This window comes from Bombus vancouverensis, chromosome 12 (genome assembly GCF_051014615.1).
Source record: "Bombus vancouverensis nearcticus chromosome 12, iyBomVanc1_principal, whole genome shotgun sequence".
Lineage (NCBI taxonomy): Eukaryota > Metazoa > Arthropoda > Insecta > Hymenoptera > Apidae > Bombus > Bombus vancouverensis.
The window spans coordinates 4,328,070-4,341,372 of NC_134922.1; the positions used below are offsets into that span (position 1 = coordinate 4,328,070).

The 13,303-nt window shown below is 36.8% G+C and overlaps 1 protein-coding gene across 17 annotated transcripts; it reads left to right on the top strand.

The window, feature by feature from the left end:
- Positions 1–314: 314 nt before the first annotated feature.
- On the top strand, positions 315–13,041 carry lark (RNA-binding protein lark). 17 transcript variants are annotated; one of them, XR_013059654.1, is made up of 9 exons: positions 330–452; positions 1,455–1,648; positions 2,354–2,516; positions 2,689–3,234; positions 3,377–3,446; positions 3,561–3,660; positions 6,880–6,924; positions 12,085–12,433; positions 12,582–13,041. XR_013059654.1 is itself a non-coding variant. In XM_076623099.1 (8 exons), the coding sequence occupies exons 3-8, from the start codon at positions 2,373–2,375 to the stop codon at positions 7,814–7,816; spliced, it is 975 nt and encodes a 324-aa protein (XP_076479214.1). In that variant the 5' UTR covers positions 330–452; positions 1,455–1,648; positions 2,354–2,372; the 3' UTR covers positions 7,817–8,125. The 17 variants fall into 17 exon arrangements, 10 of the variants coding, with proteins under 10 accessions (XP_033197716.1, XP_076479214.1, XP_076479215.1 ...); XR_013059652.1 differs by lacking the exon at positions 6,880–6,924 and adding an exon at positions 4,309–4,395 and having other exon boundaries at positions 3,377–3,660; XR_013059649.1 differs by having other exon boundaries at positions 3,377–3,660; positions 6,877–6,924.
- The last annotated feature ends 262 nt before the right edge of the window (positions 13,042–13,303 follow it).

The following is a 13,303-nucleotide window of genomic DNA, read 5'->3' on the forward strand; positions in this document are numbered from 1 at the left end:
ATAAACTACCCAAGGTATAGTGCTTTCTATAATATTTGGTAGGTAAGGCAATCTTTCTACGAAAATTTTATTTTTTACGAATTTGCATAAAACTCCGCAGTCTAGTTCGAAATTATATAGTTTTATCTTCTATTCTAGTTGTATAAAGCATTTAGATTAAAAATGTAATTCTTTACAATATCTACGAAAAAAATGATCAGGTGATTAAACTAAAATATGTAGCATATTAGTGACATCAAACGCGTATAGACATACCAATAATTTTGAATAGGCATTTGGTTTTCTAATAGAAAATTTTGTTTTCAACAGTTGGCCATTCAGAGTTTCGTATTGAAAAAGACGCCGCGCAGCTTTCCACTTCCCAGCCTGTTTCGATCCGCCATTTTTTACGTAGGAAAGCGTGTGGTCTGCCGTTGTGTTTTATCGGATTGTTTTACGGAAATACTGACTTGGTAAGTGTTTTAATACTTTCCCCATATTTCATATGTAATTTATTATAAGATTAAAATAACATATAGATATAAATTTATAGTTACGTAGTTGCAACATTGAGATTATGTAGTTATGGTTCGTAGCGTCGACATGAAGATACATGAAGCACGCCATTTCACGTTTATTCAGTTCCCTAATACCATAGCATTTTATATAAATAATTCTCTTTTGTTATTAAAACGTAAAAATTAATTTAGATCTAATAGCATGCGATATAATTATCGTCGAATTGTTTTTGTATATCATGCATAAATAAATTGATGCTAGTTGAACTCCTGATACATACGGTTTGTCGCATGTTGCTCGTTCAGTAAATTTTGATTTTGTTACCCTATAGTAATTTTCTACGTAGTACTTGTATATCATATATTTTAGAATCATACAATGAGATATGGATTTGGTATAGATTTAGTCTTGAAATTCATCACACGTAAGGATCATACGTAGTTTGAATTGTGGAAATAGTATATATTATCGTACAGAATTTTATGCAAGCATTAATAACATTCGTATATAGTAATATTAACAAAATAGTACAAAGCTCTATAATCGTCTTTAATAGTGTAATAATTTATATAATGATTATTATTCATTTACTTCTAAATTGTTTACTAAGCTTTTAATAGAACAAGAAGAAATTAAAAAAATAATTTTTAATGTAACTTTTAATGTAATTAAATATGTATAACAAGTAAAACGTTTTTAACGTGTGTCGAACGTAGCCTCAATACAGCTTGAATAGTCCTTAATACATGCTTTGATGTTCCAATATTGCATGTGAACAAACATATTATATTCTATATATTATGCTCAAAGAATGGAAATTTAACCTATCCCATTCCAAGAGCGATAAAACGTAAGATTAACATTGGTAAGAAGGAAAATAAATGTAGCGTAGAAATAGTTCCCGCGTTAACTTATTTCTAGTGAACGAAATATAGTTGAAGGTATGTTCGTGATAGGTTTTTGGACACCTCATTCTCACGGTCTGCTGTACTGCAGTTTTCCGATAGGGGTCACTGCTTCAACATCTCGCGCACTAGCGGACGCGGCAAGTGAGACGCCATTGTTAGATTGCGTTCTCGTGTATAAAGTCGCGTGCCTATTATCAGCGTTGGTTAAATCATTCGTTGAAAATAATACACAGTATTCTTCGGTGAGTGTGAGAAAGCGTATGGTGTTTGAACGTAAATTTATACATGATAATTAGAGGGTGATCATTACCACAGACATTTCCTAGATTTGGTGCGCCATTTCGACAAGGTCGGTACGCTGTCTGTACTACGTATTTTATAACGCACTACTTGTTCTCGGCTTGTGTACCTTTTCGAAGTAAAAATTGAAAAAATTATATTACCCTATATTTAGAAATTATCAAACTGATTGTATCTGCTAATATTCGTATGCACAAGTGAAATATCTTGGCAAAATTGATGACCTTCGAAATTCGAAATGTTAGATCGTTAGCAAAATGGTGGAAAAAGTGCACTAGAGGGGGAATCTAAACAATCGCGTCACCATTGAATATCATTAATCAATTTTTTGAAGCTATGTTTCTTTGTACAAAATGAAAGCTTAATATTACATTTCAATATACAATGTAATATGTATGAAAGTCATATTACAGCAAGTTAATTATTTGTTGAAAATACGTGGGATAGAGTAATGTTGAGTGGCGTGTGTTGGTTTGATTATGTTAGCAACAAATGCAAATGCAAAAAGTCGTGAATATTCTAAATATACTAGATAGTTTTCTAGTGTTGTTGCAACATAGTATTTATTTTGTATATACTGTATATTTGAAAAAATTGTACAAGTCAGTAACGACTAATATTTGAAATATTTTTTCTTTTGAAATTAGGTTCTACAACGAGCCGAAAATGCCGGGTTTTAGTAGCGTTGGCACATTTAAAATTTTTATCGGTAATTTAGCCGACAAAACATCAAATGCCGATATTAAACCATTGTTTGAAAAATATGGAAAGGTTGTAGAATGTGATGTGGTCAAAAATTACGGATTTGTGGTAAGTTTCCTTTATTCTATGTAACGTATCCATATCGTAACGTATTGATCTATCGTTTTCTCTTTCCTTACTTTACACGTATAACTCTGTTGGATAGTTGCATCTTGGTCCAAATTCGACGAGCCTTTAATACATTCATACAACAAATATGTTATAATATATTTTTTAACAGCATATGGAGAATGAAGAAGCAGGGAGAAATGCGATACAAAATTTGAATGGGCATATAGTTCATGGACAGCCGATCAAATGTGAGGCTGCAAAGAGTCGTAAGGGACCTAATACTCCTACAACAAAAATATTTGTTGGCAATCTCACAGATAATACGAAAGCGCCTCAAGTGCGCGAGTTGTTTGCCAAATATGGTACCGTTGTAGAATGCGATATCGTGAGAAATTACGGATTCGTCCATCTAGAAGCAACAGGTGATGTCAACGATGCCATCAAGGAACTCAATGGACAAATGGTGGATGGTCAACCGATGAAGGTTCAAATTTCTACAAGCAGAGTACGACAAAGGCCAGGAATGGGGGATCCTGAACAGTGCTATCGATGCGGTCGCGGCGGCCATTGGTCCAAGGAATGCCCAAAAGGAGGAATGGGAGGAGGACCGGATAGAAATGGATACAGAGACCGAATGTTTGGACGCGACCCGTATCCTCCACCGCCGCCACCACCGTTCCTTCGGGATCGGTTAATGGGTGGTGGCCGCTTTGGAGTAAGTAGTTCTCTTTTTCTTATTTTAGTAACTGTTGAGAATAGAAGTATTTAGTAAGGGGAAGAAAAAAAACAGAAAGAACAGAAATTTGTTATATAGTTGTGATCGTCCGTAACAATATGTTTCTTTATCTGTGTTGCAGGATTACGAAAGCTACTATGACAGGAGAGGCTTCGAGGACACCAGGGATCTCTACGAGAGGCGGTTTACGGGTATGACAGGGCCCTGTGACATGGGAAGTTCCATGTGCGGGCTTGACTTTCCACCAATGACAATGCCACCTCTACCCCCAAGACGAGACCCAATGCCTCCTATGCCTCCTCTAGGTATGGGATCCATGCGCGACACTGGCTTCTCCCGTGGTAACGAGTATGGCATGTTCAGCCGCCGATCACCCCCTCCAAGTGGCAACAATGGCCGGTTCAGGTGAGTAGAGCCAATTTATTGACTGCCCATTCGTCCGACTTAACATTGTGAACGTTCCAGGCTGGATTGACAGCTCATGCGAATTGGGATTCGGTTATTCGTCGACAAATAAGAGTACTTGCTTTACCGTGTATTTTATTCTTTTCTCTTGTGTATTCTCGATCTCACACATATTTTTCAAATATCTCTCTCTCGAATATATATTATTTTGTGGAAAAATGGCCATTTCTAAATTGCATCGGGCAAATTCAGGTTATTCTTTTGTTCGCGATAAAAAATTCCGAAGCTGCCGTTTCACATTTGATCATTGTTATACAATTTTCGTTAATTTCACATTATTACATCTGTTTCGTTTGTTTCAATTTTTTTTAAATAAAATCACACGATATGTGTGTACGTATACACGCGAGCGTATATATTCATGATTATGCGTATACGTATGCATATACGGTAACGTATAGTCGTATCGTGTATATTACACGTATAATTTTTATTTATTGAAATACATTACATAGTTGAAACAGCAATCGATATTTTTCCAATCCATGTAGATTGTCGACCCGATGCCCACATGAGTGCAGAGTCTGTGTAATAAAATGCTAATGTGTATCATGACGCTTGGACGTTTCTGTACATTCTAAATTTCAGTGCACCTCAGGCTGCGTACCATCTTTGTCCATGAATGCGGGCAACCCTAGAGAGACAGTCCCGGGCCAGCGTTCAAGTCGTGCAAGAGTAAGTCTTTGACCACTTTTGTTAGCGAGTAGTCACACCTCGTTCTTGTCGCTGGCGCGTTGTACTTCATCAGCTTCTATTTTCCTCGGTGCCAACAAAATCCGAGTCTCGACTGATCGTACCTTGAACATGTCGACTGCTCTTCTAGGGATGTCCCTGTTCATAGACTCTCTTGATCCATGGCGTTAACTGCGAGATTGGCCTGTATGTCTCTCATAAATCCTTTGTGTTTCAAGCGCTCCTTATTACGTACATCACTCAACCGGGAGTGGCGCGGAGGCCTGGGATGAAGAAACGTTCCTAAGGAATGCGAACTAGATTTCTTGATCGCACTACCGCGAGCCAGGATGCGATCCTACAATTCTAACACTCTCGTACGCTGTAGATAGAAAAGAAAAGAAAAGAAAAAAAGGGCTGGCGCGATTTTCAGGAACGACGCCTATCGATTGTCTTTGAAATGTCTCGTAAGTAGAAACCAGCTCTCCAGACGCATTGGACAGTAAGTTTGTTTGTATGTCGGCGTTTCTAATAGTTGTTAAGGCCAGTTTCATAGATACGCTTCGGAAACATTCTATTAAACGCGTATCAGTTTCAATGTAGTCTTGGTTCAAAGTAATTTCATCAAATTTTTCAATCGTAATTTTTCGATAGTCAACGGAAGGTTGTAAATCGTAAAGTGTGTATCGCGGAGAAAGAAATTACGTACAGCGTCATAGATAGTTTCGAGTTGTATGTTAGAAGGGGGAAAAGCAAGTTATGATGTACATGTCGTGTATTTCAATAGTTATTTCTGTTTCCAAGTAATCGGAGGAAAGTGTGTAATTCTTTAATTTCTAAGTAATTAGTTTTTACGTTTATTAAAACGAAAAATTTATTTTCTTACGTTATCGACTCTATGATTATATACGTATGATCGTTTTCTTTCAGTTTTTTTTCTTTTTTCTTTTCTCTCTGATTTCAGTTTCATGCGAAGCTTTATCAATCTTAATTTTAGTAAAATTACGTTGTTGCAACGTAAGGATAAAAATTGTATTAATTGATTTATAAAATTGCATTTCGAATTGATTGAAAATGTTAAGTTATCCGTGGAAGTTTCATGAAACCGGCCCCGTGTATTACAATATCGAAGCGAAAAGATATGCAAAAAATTATGAAAACGCGCGTGTACACATTGACACGAGTACATACCTATTCTGCATACGTGCATATGCACACATATACACTGGAACAAATACACAAATTTATGCAGAGAGAGAGAGAGAGAGAGAGAGAGCGCACGCGAGAAAAAGAGAGAGGGCGAGAAAAAGAGAGATAGATGGATAGGGGGAAGAATTTGCTTCAAAATTACGATCCATAAGTTCTTGAAGCTGACTTCTACTCACGAGGTTCAAAGCTTTTCATGTATGTAAATCCATTCGTAAACTTTCAAATAGAAAACAGAGTTGATTGAATTTCTCAATCTTTCTGAATACTTTGAATTTGTTGTTGCATGTAACCTTATTATCCTACATGATCCCAGCCTGGGCTGCAAATGGCTCGTTACGTTCTGATTATATAAACTGATTTATAATTTGAAAGTCGCATGGGTTAAAAATCCAGTCTAACGCTGCCTGCCTTATATGACTGGCCAAAAAAAGAAGAGAGAGAGAAAAAGAAAGATCCCATGTTCTTATCATTGCGAATCTTGAATTACGCGTCCATTTATTAATTTGTTTTCCTTCTAGTAAATGTACCTCGTATGAAATAAAGCGGATAGAAATACTTGGTTACTGCTTGCATTCAGATATTTTGGATATAATTTAAGTACGCGTAGCTTAACACATATACAAAACTACACATACACGAACAACATATTTAAAGAGAAATAAGTCCGAGTCGAGTTTACGATTAGTTGTTTGATTTTGAAGCGATAATAGATTCGTTGTCTTGGGTAGATATCTGGTTAGCATGCGAATGCGCGCCACCTTGTGCAGGTTCAAGTTTTAATCCGTATGTACATACGTTTGCACAAGCATTCTTCCGAATAATTACGATTCATTCGGGCAATATATATTCGTCAGTTGATGTTCAAATGTGCATCTGGATGGATAGGTAGTTAACCGTGGATAAATAGCATCTTCCGTAATTGTACACGAGCATATTTCATGTACTGTCCGTCTGTTCCATAAATACGTTCTTCTCTTCCCTTCTTCAGTGATTGTGCTCGTCGTCATATTTGGTCGATGGTAGCGTCTTCCTTTATTTTGTACATTGTCTAAACGTAAAACTGCCTATGAAAATAGTTTCTTCCCGAACCATTTCCGACCTTTTTTTAACTACTTTTAACAGTCATATTAGGCAGCACGCGACAATTTTTCTTGCATTATCCATTATACAGGGACTAATTCACAAAGTTAAGCCTTGGACAAGGGAGCAAGTATGGTGTATATATTGATCTTTGATCATTCGTAGTTTCGATTATTTATTATACCGCTGTTATAGTAGAGGCATGTACGAGGACTTCAGCCGAGATTCATTTGAAGAGCGTAGGTAAGTAGACGTGTCAATTCGGGTTAAAAATTGATCCACACTGAATTTGTGTGTCGAAATGTGTCCAAATATTCGATTGTCAATTGAATTGATTATGCTCTCTTCTTTGTATGCCACGATGCGCCAAATTGCCTTTTCTTCTTTTATATTCTCTTATTATTCCCGGTTGTTGGGAAAGTATTTACTGACAAAATTACAGTTAGTACTAGATTGAGATTAAAGCTTGCTGACACGTGGAAATGTAGAAAACTTTAATTATGGTGAAAATTTGTTGTAATTGCAGTCATACAGTGTTACGGTCTATTTAATTTACCTTTTCCGCCTGTTTATCTACTGTTTTAACCGGATAAATTAAAACAACAAGAGAACATTGATGAAAAAAGAAGGAAGAAAGGCGGTGTGTGGATTTTGCAAAGAAGAGAAAACCGGAGAGTGCTGGTAGAATGTATATATATAACTTGAAAGTTTTAGTAATTTTTGTTGGCATAAAAAGTACACATGCTACTAATACACGTTGCCGAAAATAATTAGCGAGAATAACGAGGAAAAAACGTACTCATTACGGTGTTTCCACCAAATTTCTCCCATGAGTAACTATCTTTCCCCCGTACCTTAAAAAAACTTATATATATATACCGTATATAAATCGTTCTCTCTGTCGGTACGTAGATAGTACGATTTTTCTTTTTTCATATGATATAATACATCGTACCACCCTTGTCTACTTACCTATCCGCCCTTTCTGTATCTCACAAGTTGTTCCTCTCTTAGCTCGTGTGGTTTTTTCCCGATTTCTTTTTTATCGATCTCGTATAACTGACGTAGATTCATTTTGGTTACCAGACCGGGATTACGAGGGCCATCGCCGTCGCGCCGGTTCGCACCATACTAAATCGTCGCGTCGGGCTCGGATCGGTCTCTGTCGGTCTGTCTGTCTCTGTGTGTCGGGTCTGTGTCTGTCGCTAGCAGGAAGCCTCGGGACCGAGATACTCTTGGCCGTCTATGTCTGTCGATCTGCACGCGCGAAGATCTACCATTCGCCCGCTCTATCCGGAAAACATGTACTCTCCCCGTAATGCGCTATTTAGATGAGAATCCCCGCCCGTCCTCCTAAAAATAAAAAAGAGAAGACAAAAAGCAAAAAATATGATACGGACGATTTAAACAAGCAAAAAACAGAATGATAAAGTATTTTATTGAATTTACAGGTTTTTTTTCTATGCCGTCGCCTTTATACCTCCTTTCATTATTATTTTTCTTTTTCTCTGCCACTTCTCCTCCAATTTTCCTTAAAAAAAAAAAAGAAAAAGAAAAAAATTCCCTTGCACACATTTTATATACATGCATACGTGCGCGCGCGCGAGTGTGTGCGTGCGTGTATATGTGTAAGCGCACACGCATCTCGTCGTGACGTTCGCCCGCTTTCCTTCCGTAAACTTCCCTCATCGGACCTATATGAAGTTTTTTCACGCGTGTCTCGATTCAATAATATCGAGAATTTTCTCTTTTAATGTAAGAAAAATATATATTTGTCGTAGCATCCTCCTACCGAGACAATCTTTTAACGCGACTCAATTCGTTTTCCTAAATTATATTCAGTTCTTTATCAAAATGCGAGTATTACTAATATTATCGCAAATGCTTAAAAACAAATTCCTTATCTTCATGGTCGTGAAAACTGGTGTAATATGTCGAAGAACGCTGTTGGTAGGACGATGCTATTAACCCTATACATACATAGATACATACGTGTGTATATGTATAAACATGTATGTGTATGTATACATACACGCATGTGTATATGTATATATGTATGTCGCGTCGTGTTCGATGCTGTTTCTGTGACGATGACGCGCACGTAACGTGTATTCTTGTTTCTCGATCGTACGAAACTTCCACGCGCCTCTAAAGCAAAAAGAACTTAATCGCGGCCGCTAATGTGGTAAACGGAGAAAAGCAAGAGTTCTTTCAGTAATACATCGAGTATCGAGATTTGATAGCAAGAATATCGATCGATTTGAAGTTTAATCATAGTACAGAGAGCGCATTAAGCAGAATTGAAACGTATGAAATTAATAATAGCAAATATAACATAGAATATACATCGGGTCCCTTTTTGTAACGTAATTTAGATGGGCGTTTTTCGACAACGTGTCGTAATCACAAAATCGGAGCATCGTTCAAACTTTTGTTCGCCAATATCTAATTGTTCACTTCTCCCCCATTTCTTTTTCTGTCTTTTCTTATGTTTATATATGTATATATATTTTTATATACTTATATATATAAGAAATGGAGAGAAAAGTGGTCCTGCGTTTAATCGGCATCATGCGCGATATTCCTTTATCGTCGCGCCTCGGATAAAATCTCAGTTTGTTCAAGCAAAAACCGAGTTTCGTGATGCGTGTAAAAAATGTGTTGTAAATGACAAAGAACGGTTGTTCGATATTATGCGATGATAATTTTTGCCGTCTAGCGTATGAAGTAACACCCGAAGATGGCGACGATGTGCGTGCGTGTGTTTTACCGATATCGTCTAAATATTCCGCCGTATAATCATAATGCTTTTCGATCCGAGATAATAGGGATACTATCGTATTTGTGTGTAACTTTACTTTCAACGAGAGAAGTGCGTGCGGGTTCGACTGTTCGAATCGGTTCCTGATTACCAAACAATAAAAGTCTTAAAAGATACAATTTCAGAGACCCACTAGACTCAAGATGCGCCGATTCTGTATGAGAATCTAAATCTCGGTCGTGCGAATATTATATCGTTAATCTGTAGTAACGTAATATCGTTTTATTAACATATTAGAATTAATTATCGTGAATAATTACCGAAGATTAATACGGCAATTGCAGTTGTGCTCCGTTTAGCTTATAAATGCATACTTACATACACACTAACAACACACGTACATACGCGCGGGTGCGTCCGTGATACACCCCTTCATACATACATACACACAACACACACACAGATATACCGATAACCACCGTTTTTTCGTTTTGAACAGCGTATACACATTAATGACGTGTGTAATATTTCTCTCCCCCTGTTTTTCCTCTGTTCCTTATTTCTTTGATGATACGACCTGTTTTCAAAGGTAATTAGATTAATGATAATCATACTAATAATGGTTTAAAGAAAGGAATGTAATAACAATGTACTTGTGAAGATTCACAAAAAAGGCGTTTCGTGTTCTTTAATCATCATTTGCACCGTTTTTCGTCACTCAAGGTAATGACCACCCTTCCTCCCTTATAACCAGAGCCTTTACTATACCGTCCAGTCCCTATCACCTCTGCAAGGTTTATTATCTAAGAAGACACACGCCCCATATAATCGTTAGTTAAACGGATGTACGCGCTTTTTACTGGCTTCCTGCGTGTCGTGCGTTATAAACGTGCCGTGATCATGAGATACACGATATTGACGATTCCTGAATAATCGAATATGCGTGTCGTCGACCTCATTTTCGTCGTCGCACCCTCTTTATTAAGTAAATCGGCCAACATGCACGTACAGTGTCTCCGCGTAGTTACGCTCCTTATATTCCCTATTTTTTCTCTCGTGATCGCGTAAAAGAAAGATTTAGATTAGTTTTCCCGTTAGAAATCGGTACATTTATATGTTTTTACATGTCTAAGAGAGACACCTAAAATTACATATTTATATAGAATACTGGTATGTAACGTTATAGGCAGAAGGTATTATGGGTAACTAATTTCTTAATAACCATGCTCATTATTCTGTTGTATATACAATAGCGTTATTTCTGTATGCGATTCCTTCGCATCTTTCATTATTTCTTTCGTTATTTATTTGGATACAAGTGAACGATCGCTCTCACAAATCGTGAAATAGCAATAAACGTAGTTGAAATATACAATGAACGATAGTATCAATTTCGTACACACACATACACATGTATATCCATTTTTCGCTGCACAAATGTTAGTATGTATCTTTTTTTTCATTGTTTTACACATTCTTCTCATTTTTTGGATATCCTGCTGAAAGTATTGCAATTTTTACACACCGAACCTTTCCCCTTTTTTATTACTTAACGACTGTGAAAAAGTTGTTGGACTGAGCTTCTAGTAAGCAATCGTAAAATAATAGTTTCGGTCAGCTTAACGATAGGGCTCGCAATTTACATCTAAAGAAATACTTAAGCATGATCCAAATACCATTTGTAAATAAAATACGAGGAAATTCTATACTATTAAAGATCATATGTATCGTTAAACATGCGTTCTTAAACATGAAACGAATCCTTAGGAAAAATTTTATTAAAAAAGATAGGCAGGCGTATGATACTATTCTACATACGTCTCAGTTAATGTTACGTAATTAAAACATGCGACATTCGACGCGATTAGCATACGCGAGTAAGTCATGGAGCGAGCCAAAAAGAAAAAGCGAAATTTATCGACTGATACGTATAGATACGTATGTACTTATGTTGTGCCATCGTGTTCGGAACTTGAATATGGAAAGCACAATTTCGTCCCATGTTTGACGGCAATTCGATCGATCAAGTCGTCGAAGATTACATTCTACCGGAGTTATCACGTCGATCGGGAACGTCTGCGGTGACCTATGCACGTTATTTCGTAGTCTTACGAACATATCCGCCGTTGAAGCCGTTGCAACCGTTCAAGTTGAAATTCGTCGGGTTGCCGAGATGTGCACAAACTCTCATAAAAAGGTTGACGGTATGAGAATTCCCGAGCCAAGTAGCTATCGGAAATACATACGTACGAGTCCCTCCACGAACTAATGCAAGTGTATCAGTCACTCTATGGTAGACGACGCGTGACGCGCGAATTTTGAAAAGTGAAAGATAAAGCAAAAAAAGATATCCACGTATTAAAGGAAAAAAAGCTGTATCTGAAAACGGAAAGTAAGGCGCAATAGAAATATATTACCGGCTGTATAGAAACCGGGACAACGATATACATTTAACATGCGTATGTGAGGACGGAAGTAAAATAGCCAAAAAACCGGGACGTGTTATTCTTCACATGCGCGACAAAAATTATACGTGTCTCGTACCGGGTCGTCGGTTATCAATTATCAAAAAAGTGATAGAGACGCGCCGCAGAGAAATGTAAAAAGACATTATGCATATTGTAATGTGATGTATGATATAGGACACGATAGAGCCCCTGCCTCAAGCGCTTTTGGACATACTTGGAAGGAGCTGGGCTTTGATGATGTCGATTACGAAAGGAAAAAGAAAAAGAAAAAAGATAAATAGAAAAAGTAAAGGAGGGAAAAAGAAAACAATAAGAGAGAGTTAGAGTGAGATAGAGAGAGAAATTAGCACAACAACGTATCCTATGAGGTGAGATGTAATTGTCGACCAGGACAACTTTCTGTACTTCATTGACAGAGGCACGCCATGACTGACAAAAGTGGTGGTGAATGATGATGGTGGATATGGGCACCGCAGATCCCACTTTGGACAAATATGTTGGGTGTAAACCGCAATGTACCAAGGCAAGTTTACTCTGTATCATTCTGATCCGCGTGAAAATGCAAGTAAAACAAAAAAAGCAACCACACGTGTTTTCTTCTCTGAAAATATTAAAAATTCGTATATTTCTTTGTCTGCTGAACTTTTTGAGAGTCATGTTTTCTTTCTTAGGAGATGCAGCAGTGTATGCGCATGTTCATTAAAAACTACGATATGAAGAATATGCGAATATAGGTGTCCAGCCTCTAAGGTAACATCGGATATGGTGATACTGCAAATTTGTTCATCCCCAACACTCTTCTCTATGTTATGTTAACACTGGATTTCTTAATATTTTTCTTGAATGTATGGAAGCACAAGAAAAAGGTATCGTAAGGAAAGTAGAATCTCTATTCCTGCACCTTAATGTTCCTTTTTACGTAACAGAAAATTTTTAATGATCGTAACAGTTAGCGTTTGTAACTGTTTAAATGCGCTGTTTTATTACCATGATTTTTTGCTTATCTTCAGTATGATACGACATAAATTGTTCGAATCTTTATTCTTCTTTATCCTCTTCCCTTTTTTTTTATCAACTGTGTAAAAAATGAGAATATATGTATATATCAATACATTTAATAATTAGTGAAAATCAGTTGTACATTAATTATAAAGACATACGATACCTTCCTGATGCAGGATACTGCTATGTATTGTTTTATTTGATCAAAGTTTATATATATCACGGTCTTAGTTTATATTGAAATTTGGTGGTAAGTACAATAACGCTAAGTTTAATAAATAATGCGTACATGAAACATACTATCAGGATATAGAATGAAACAAAAAATTATTCTGTCTGAATTTAATAAAGTATAATACATGCGTATTAGTTGAGCAGTTAAGAAAAAGAT

Excerpts from the sequence above, each read along its gene's own strand:
- lark (XM_033341825.2), top strand. The coding sequence starts at position 2,373 with ATGCCGGGTTTTAGTAGCGTTGGCACATTTAAAATTTTTATCGGTAAT. Across the intron at positions 3,235-3,376 it reads TGGGTGGTGGCCGCTTTGGA|GATTACGAAAGCTACTATGA; the intron begins GTAAGTAGTTCT and ends TCTGTGTTGCAG. Across the intron at positions 3,661-6,876 it reads GGCAACAATGGCCGGTTCAG|TAGAGGCATGTACGAGGACT; the intron begins GTGAGTAGAGCC and ends CCGCTGTTATAG.